The 8,437-nt window shown below is 37.7% G+C and overlaps 2 protein-coding genes across 2 annotated transcripts; one reads left to right on the top strand and one right to left on the bottom strand.

The window, feature by feature from the left end:
- Positions 1-4,265: 4,265 nt before the first annotated feature.
- Positions 4,266-5,298, bottom strand: LOC106413740 (RING-H2 finger protein ATL68). Its single transcript, XM_013854485.3, has one exon. It carries the CDS (start codon positions 5,009-5,011, stop codon positions 4,367-4,369), a length of 645 nt encoding a protein of 214 aa, XP_013709939.2. The 5' UTR covers positions 5,012-5,298; the 3' UTR covers positions 4,266-4,366.
- An 857-nt stretch (positions 5,299-6,155) lies between these two features.
- On the top strand, positions 6,156-8,090 carry LOC106412352 (3-methyl-2-oxobutanoate hydroxymethyltransferase 2, mitochondrial). Its single transcript, XM_048764884.1, is given in 6 exon segments — positions 6,156-6,830; positions 6,832-6,921; positions 6,980-7,186; positions 7,243-7,389; positions 7,503-7,556; positions 7,630-8,090. Coding segments are annotated over 6 exon segments (1,062 nt in total). The 5' UTR covers positions 6,156-6,515; the 3' UTR covers positions 7,879-8,090.
- The last annotated feature ends 347 nt before the right edge of the window (positions 8,091-8,437 follow it).

Below are 8,437 nucleotides of genomic sequence, written 5' to 3'. Positions count from 1 at the left end.
TTTTTTTAATGGTCCGTCGGAAATCCCTCGCAATATACCGACGATATAGCGACGACAACGGGTTTCATTGAAAATTGGAAAGGTCGTCGGTATTTCGTCGGAAAATACCGACGACATGTTTTTCTATAAAGTTTCAATCATAAAAATCTATAAATTTAGATGCCAAAACTATGAAAATAACACATAATAAGTGTTTAGTATAGTATTAGATCGCAACCGTTCAAATATAACAACTCATTAAAATATTTATGTATGCATATCATTGTTTTCATAACATCTCATCTTAACATTATATACTTATACAATCATATTTATATAAGCTTACACTACAAAAAATGTTGTTGTGTAAAATCGTGTTATAAAACATTTTTATTGTTAAATCTTTATGCAAATACTATATATATTATCAAAGATTTGGATTTTGCATTTAGAAACTTGAAATCAACACCCTAAACACTAAGTCGTCGGAATTCCGTCGGAATATACCGACGACATGTGTCCGTCGGAAAATACTGACGGACACATTCCGTTGGAATTTCAATTAGCCCGGGAGAACCAAACCGCTTGAAAATTTTGCGAATCGGCATTTGGTATACTTTAATTATACCGACGGAATACCGACGAACCCGTGTCCGTCGGAATCCTCGGAAATAAAAACCCTTCTTCTTCCTTCTTCCTTATCTCCGCGGCCTCTCTCTCACAAAAACCCTCCGGCGATTTCTCCCCCTCTTTGGCGATTCCGGCCTTTCTCCACCTCTCTTCACCGGCGAATCCTCTCCTCACCCTCATATTCTTCCCCAAACCCCAAATCATGTAAGAATCATCCCAAACCTTCTTTTTTATCAATTGTTTAGGGTTTTGGAAGTTGATCTCGGATTTTAGGTTGTTTGATTGAAAATTTTAGGATTGAATGGATAGTTTAGGATATATAAGTTAGGATTGTTGTTTGGATTGTTGTTTTTGTTTTTTTTGGAACATTTTTTGATTTTTAAAAACGTTTTTTGATTTTTAAAAACGTTTTTTGATTTTTTAAAACGTTTTTTTTTTATTTTTAAAAACATTTTTCAAGTTTCCAGTAATGAAATATATATAATAAAATATTTTTAAAATTTTTTAAAAATATTTAACAACATTTTTCTATATTTATAAATTTTTTATAATTTTGTATACATATATATATATATGTAAATCATGTATAATAAAAATTTTAAAATTTTTTATAATTTTTTATAAGTTTCCACTAATAAACTATGTATAATAAAACATTTTTTAAAAAAAAAATATAAATATTTAACAACATTTTTCTTCATTTATAAATTTTTAACAACATTTTTCTATATTTATAATTTTTTTATAATTTTGTATACATATATATATATATATATATATATAGAAAAGGTTTAATAGTTTTTTTTAAACGTTTATAAAACCTTTTGTAAATATATAAATGAAAACATTAAAAATATAAATGATTTGAAAATATGTTTGATGGGTTAATTTTTTTTTTTTAGGGCCGAGGATGAAGCCCGCCCTGCAGCCCGTCTTCGACGTAGTTCGGTGAGCAGTTCCCGTGCATCGGGATCGTCTCATGACTCGGTTCCCGCATATATTCCCGCTCCAGCTCCCTCAGCCCCTCACGCTGCCCCTCACGCTGCTGCTCAACAGGATCCGGGGGTCATGCCGGTTCATCTATTGGTTCAACAACCAGGTCGAGAGCATCTCCCGTTTCTCCAAACCAACCCACGACGAGGCCATAGCACTTGGTTAGTATTTTTTTTATTTGTACCGTTATATTTTTTCCTTTAATTAACTTGCTAACTTGTATTTTTTTTAAAGGTTCACCAAGTCGAAAAATGGCATTAGCCGGAGCATCAACCAGATGATGTACTCCATGCTCCGTTTTGGATATCCAAAGTGGAGTGTGATCCCTTCCGACGAACGAGAGTTGTGGTTTCGTCAGTTCGCGGTATAGTAACTCTTCATTTTTTTAAAGTTTGAACATTTTTTTAAATATATTTACTTATTAAATTGTGTTTGTTTTTTGTAGCAAGAGTTCAACTGGCACTCCGATCTTACGGAAACAGTCCGTAAGAAATTCAACGAAAAGGCCATGGACTCTTACACAAAGCAGATAAACTCGTGGAAGACAGTTTGGCAGAAGAACAAGAAGCCACGGTTCATCAACGGGTCGGTGTGGGAGCAGTTGATAGCTCATTGGGAGAAGGAAGAAACTGCAGAGACGTCTTCTAGGAACTCCAGGAACCGGAAGAGCGATCGTGGCGGGAAAGGTATGTATGTGCACAACCTCGGCGCTTGCTCTATGTCTACTAAGGAGAATGAACTTGTAAGTTTTTTATTATTATTTATCTTTATATTTTTTAAATAAGTATTTTATATATTTCTTGGCTAATAATAGTAGTTTTTTTAGATCGAAGCAAATGACGGTAATCCCGTTGATCGTCTACAACTCATTAAGGTGGCTCACACTAACAAGACGACGGGTCAAATTCAGGACCCCGTGATCAAAGGTGTAGTTGATTTGGTGGAAGCTGAAATAGTTTCCCAATCTCAGTCTCTCTCTGATGACGGCGACTCCACGGGAGCTTCAACCAACCTGTCTCTATTGCAAATAAATGAGATGGTTGAAAAGATAATTTTTTTTTTCAATATATTTTTTTAATAATGTCGATTACTTACTTGTCCCTATTTACTTACTTTAAATATTTTTGTAGGCGGTTCCTAAAAGGAAAGGAGGCCGTTTAGTTGGGTTGGCCCGTCGTGCTTCTTCGTATCCGGCATCTTCTTCACAAGCTCCGTATGCCGATCCCATGATTCTCGAGGAGCTACATGACAAAGATGAACGGATTGGGGCATTGGAGGAGCAGAACACCACTATCCTTTCCGAGAATGCCACTATCCGTTCGGAGAATGCCACTATCCTTGCTGAGCTGGCATCCCAGAAGAAGTTCAACACCGAGATTATGCAGAAGCTAGATCGTTTGATGTCTTCGAGTTCATCTTAGTTTCGGCTTTTTAAAACTTTCGGAATGTTTTTTTTTATTTCGGTTTGTATGAATTTTAAACTTTATGAATGTTTTTTTCCTATTTCGGTTTTTATGAATTTAAATTTTATAATATTATTACTTTTAAATTATTAATATCAAAAAATATATAAAAATGCAAAATTAATTTGAAAAAAAAAATGGGTATATACCGACGGACAGTAGTCGTCGGAATTTACCGACGGACATATCCGTCGAAATTTACCGACGGACATATCCGTCGGAATTTACCGACGAACTTTGTTCGTCGGAATGCACCGAGGAACACTCTGCGTCGGAAGTGTCCGAGGAATGTTCTCCGTCGGTACGTAGTTTTTCCGATGAACTCTGGTCTCGTGTATCCGCATCGTAATATCGTCGGAAGTTCATCAGAATGACGTTTCTCGGTATTCGTCAGAAAGTCGTCGAAAGTTCTGACGAAATTCCGACGAATTTTTTTTTTCCGACGAAACGATACCGACGGACGGGTTCGTCAGAAATTCGTCGGAATCGGTCTATTCCGACGAATTTCCGACGATTTCGGCCATCAGAATCCCCCTGTTTTCTTGTAGTGAATGATTTAGCGTGTTGTGGCTCCAACAGAAGTCACATTTTGGTTTTTGCTGAGATCATTGGGTCGATATGAGAACCCACATTTAGCTCGTCACTACTTGGACGACCATATAGAGTACTTTGGAGTATGAGCCAAATTACTTACTCGCAATTTTCTAAGATTTTGCTAAACTTAGATAAAAATGTACATATGTGAAATAATACGGTAGAAGCTTCAAAAATAAAAAAACAAGAGTAAGATAAAAGTTGAGGAAAAAAAAACAATTTTCTATTTAAGTTTTAAATTTTGAAAAATATATATAGAAAGAATAAGTGGAAAACTTCTTACAAAGTGGGTAAATTTTTTTTTATTATTGTTTTGATATCTGAGTGTTGTTTCATTTATGAAACATCAAGATAAATATGCACAAATTTCTATTTTCTCTGTTTGAGAATATGACAATTTCTTTGTCGTTCTAATCAAACCATGATGAATTTTTTTTTTGCTGGAATTGATATCCTAGTTGGACACCTTAGATTTTGAGCTTATTGTGCTTTTAGTATTGTTAAATTCCATTCATCTTATTCCATCTATTTTAGTTTCATTAATTTCATTTCATAGTTACCATTTACGGCCTTTTGTATTCAGTTTGATACAAGAAAAACAATAAGTAAAGCAACTCAAACAATATTTTGAATGATATCATTCCAATAACAATAATAAACTTTTGAATACATGCAATCTCCCAACAAAAACTAAAACAAATGTAATATTAACTTCTCGTTCTTCTGCGATCAGCGGCGTACTGAGACAACGGGACAACTTCCGACAATGGAGTAGACTGTGGTGTTGACTGTGGTGTTGACTGCGGCGTCGGTAGTGGAGAGTTTCGACAAACGGGACAAGAACCATTGAGCTTAAGCCAAGCGTCAAGACAAGAGACATGGAAGTAGTGTTTACATTCGGGCATCATCCTTACCATCTCTTCTTCCATATACTCACATAAACAGATTGAACACGTCGTGTCACCGTCTCCGCCTTGAAGTTCATCATCACCCGAAGCTCTGTAACGGAATTTAGGGTAAGAGTTGATGATCGGTTGATCAAGTCCACCTACAACGACGTTACCAGAAGGAGCTGACTCAAGATCATCGCCTTCAGCTACGAACATGATTCTTGGGACGATTATGCTCCGGTTACCGAAAGAAGAGTCTAAGTTTGCGGCTGAGGTAGAGAAGCGGAGGCGGGAGGCGCGGCAACAGATGTAGGAAGAGAGGATGATGGTGGAGATGAGGACGAGGAAACCAAGAGCTATGGCTATGGAGTAGCCAAGGCCGAGGCTGGTTATGTAAGTAGGGATAGGGACTGGAGGTGGAGGAGGAGGAGGAGGAAAGAAGGTGGTTGTGGCGGTTGACATTTGATGGTGAAGAAAGAGGTTAGGGCCATGTGGCGAGAGAGAGGTGGAAAACAAGAGTGATGGAGAGGTGGGTGGGAAAATGTAGCTAACTGCATTGAATACAAAAGTTTGGCAAAATATTAAAAACTTTGCATTTATTAGGGTTCTTGTTTATAGGTTTTGTGATATAGTGACTTCACTTTGTGGCCCAAGGAAGGTTTTTATCTTAGTTTGTGCAAGTGCTTCAGCAGTTGGACATTGACATCATGACGTGTGTGGGTGGTATTTGTTGTTTATCTGTTGGACATCATGACATAAGATGTTTTAGGTGATTGTTTTTGTTTCAGAATATATGATATTTTCACATATCTAAGTAACTTTAACTTTATCAAAAACTGTGTTAGGCATGGACATCCGGGTCTTCGGGTCGGGTCTTGTCGGGTCCGGGTCCTGGCAATTTAGGCTTATATAGGTACCTATAATTTTCCGGACCGCGTATTGTCGGGTCCGGATCGGTTCAGATCAATAATTTCAATACCCGTAAAATACCCAAAATTTTCGGGTATATTTTAGATCCGGGTCGGTTCGGGTATTTAGGACCCAAAATACCCGAACCGGACCCGAAAACTCTAAAAACACCCGAAGAACCGTAAAAATATCCAAAATCAGATCCGGATTGGTTGTGTAGTCAATTATGTTTTTATTATTTTTGTTTATAATTAAATAAATTAGTTTTAAATTATATTTTAATAATTTTTTGTTTAGAAAAAAATAATTTATTAATATGTGCGCAAAGAACCAAAACCGAAACCGAAACCGAAAGAGTATTATTGTTTAGATAATTTTCGTTCTTAGAAGGAAATGCCAAATTGCAGATTACTAGAAACTTTCACGTGTGGAAAGTTCAAATAAGACGATATATAGTGTGTTACTCAGAAGTTCATAACTCATTACTTTTATATGTAGAGGGAGGGCCAGTAACTATCTTAACTCTTAACCAAACATGGGGAATGAAGAAGATTATTGTGTATCTCTGGGGATAAAAATCCAACGTAAAAATAAAAACAACTCCGTTGCCGGCATTCGAACCCGGGTCTCTCGGGTGAGAGCCGAGTATCACAACGGATTTTGATAAATACTAATAACATGATTTAATTGACTTAATATCTGTCTCTATAGCTGAGAAGCTCTTCAAAGACTTTAACACAATTCACAAAGCAGTGACTACTCAAAAATGATTGAAACAAAGATAATCAAAAGAGAGGCTTTTCCGATTGATCATTCTCAACAAAAGGAGAAAGGACTAAAATCACGAAGACCCGAATGCATATACACTCATATACCCGATAAAGTCTCCGCCAGCGATAGAATCTGATTACACGAGATGATGATGTTGATCGATGAGGAGTAGATAGAGAGAGAGAGTATGAAAGCTTGAGTCGCCAACATACTCTGTTTCGCTTACTCTGTTTTTGTAAAGTCTTTAAACTTAAAATTAAAATTCCAAACATCATTTTCATCGAAAATGGCTTCTTCACTCGTCAGGAGCATCTCTCGTTCCCTTAGAACCGTAACCGCCGCCCGGTTAATGAGCAACGTACCGGAGAATACCGTATACGGAGGACCCAAACCGCAAAACCCGAACCAGAGAGTGACTCTGACTCAGCTGCGGCAGAAACATAAGAAATGCGAGGCGATAACCGTCGTCACCGCTTACGACTACCCTTCCGCCGTTCACGTCGATACAGCCGGAATCGATGTTTGCCTCGTCGGAGGCTCAGCTTCAATGGTTGTCCATGGCCACGACACCACTCTTCCCATCTCCTTAGACGAGATGCTCCGTTCACTGCCGCGCCGTTGCTCGTGGTGCCGAAAGGCCGCTTCTTGTCGGTGATTTGCCCTTTGGTTCATACGAGTCCAGCACCGACCGAGTTGTGTTTTGTTTTTGGTCCTTTTGAGATTTAAGTTTTGGTTTGAATGGTGTACCAGGCGGTTGATAGTGCAGTTAGAGTGTTGAAAGAAGGAGGCATGGATGCTATTAAACTCGAAGGAGGGCCACCGTCACGGATCACTGCTGCTAGATCCGTTGTGGAAGCAGGGATTGCGGTTATGGGACATGTTGGTTTGACTCCTCAAGCTATTAGCGTTCTTGGTGGGTTCAGGCCACAAGGGAGGAACATAGCTAGTGCTGTTAAGGTCTGAAACTAAAGACTTTGTGGTGCCTGTGTTCGCTTGTTTTCTTTCTTGTTTAGGTTGTGGAAACTGCAATGGCTTTACAAGAAGCTGGATGCTTTTCGGTTGTTTTAGAATGTGTTCCACCTCCTGTGGATGCTGCTGCAACCTCTGCTCTTCATATTCCCACCATTGGCATTGGAGCTGGCCCTTTCTGCAGTGGACAGGTTCAGTTTTTACACTTTTTGGAGGTTTGATTAAATAGTAAAGTCAGCATAAAAAGAGTGAGTTGTCTACTACTATATGATTTAGATGTGTCATGTTTTTGTTGTGCCTGCAGGTTTTAGTCTACCATGACCTTCTGGGAATGATGCAGCATCCACATCATGCTAAGGTCAAATGCTTGAACCAATCAACCATCATCATGCTTTTGTCTTTAATGTTATGACAGTTTCCTTTCATTTCAGGTTACTCCAAAGTTTTGCAAGCAGTACGCTCAAGTAGGAGAAGTGATCAACAAAGCACTCCTGGAGTATAAGGAAGAAGTATCCAAACACTCGTTTCCAGGTCCTTCTCACAGCCCTTACAAGATCTCCTCCAACGATCTGGACGGATTCTTAAGCGAGTTACAGAAACTGGGGTTAGATGAGGCTGCTTCTGCTGCGGCAGCATCAGCTGAGAAGATGGAGTCTTCAGCTTCACTCTCTTCTCAGTGACAAAGCTGTAGAAATTCTCTTCATCATGAATAGACAGACATGGTTTGAAGAAATAAAAGTCCTATATAATAAGAGGGTTGATAGGAGTTTTTCTGGACAAAAATTTGATGTGATCCATAAGAGTTATTTCAGAGTTGTTCAGTTCAGGGTATTATCAACTCTTTAGCAAAACTAAGTGATAGTTTTATGAATAACATAAAGATTTGTCCTCATTGTGTGATATTATAAAGATTTATCTTAGTTTCAAGCAAAGCCTCATTTCAAGCTCATCCCTTGAATAAACTTTTGACATTCTTAGGAAGGAATATATAGATTAGTAGAATGAATAATATAGTTTTAAAGATGGATGAGATGGAAATTTGGCCTGATGTAGTGATGTAGAGGATTCTTCTTAACACCATTAGTTTGGCCATTTGTGGTGATAATTTTGACTTAAATTTTTTTAAAACAATTATCTTGTATATATAATTATTGAAAATTACACAAAATAATAAAATACATTAACATAGGCGAAAATACTAGTATCATACTATAATATGTTATTCACATTGAATCTCAA

This window comes from Brassica napus, chromosome C8, assembly GCF_020379485.1.
Source record: "Brassica napus cultivar Da-Ae chromosome C8, Da-Ae, whole genome shotgun sequence".
In the NCBI taxonomy this organism is placed as follows: domain Eukaryota; kingdom Viridiplantae; phylum Streptophyta; class Magnoliopsida; order Brassicales; family Brassicaceae; genus Brassica; species Brassica napus.
The sequence above is the reverse complement of the archived record's forward strand: the minus strand, read 5'-3'. Positions and strand labels throughout refer to the sequence as shown.

Coding starts and splice junctions, on each gene's coding strand:
- LOC106413740 (XM_013854485.3), bottom strand. CDS start 5,011: ATGTCAACCGCCACAACCACCTTCTTTCCTCCTCCTCCTCCTCCACCT.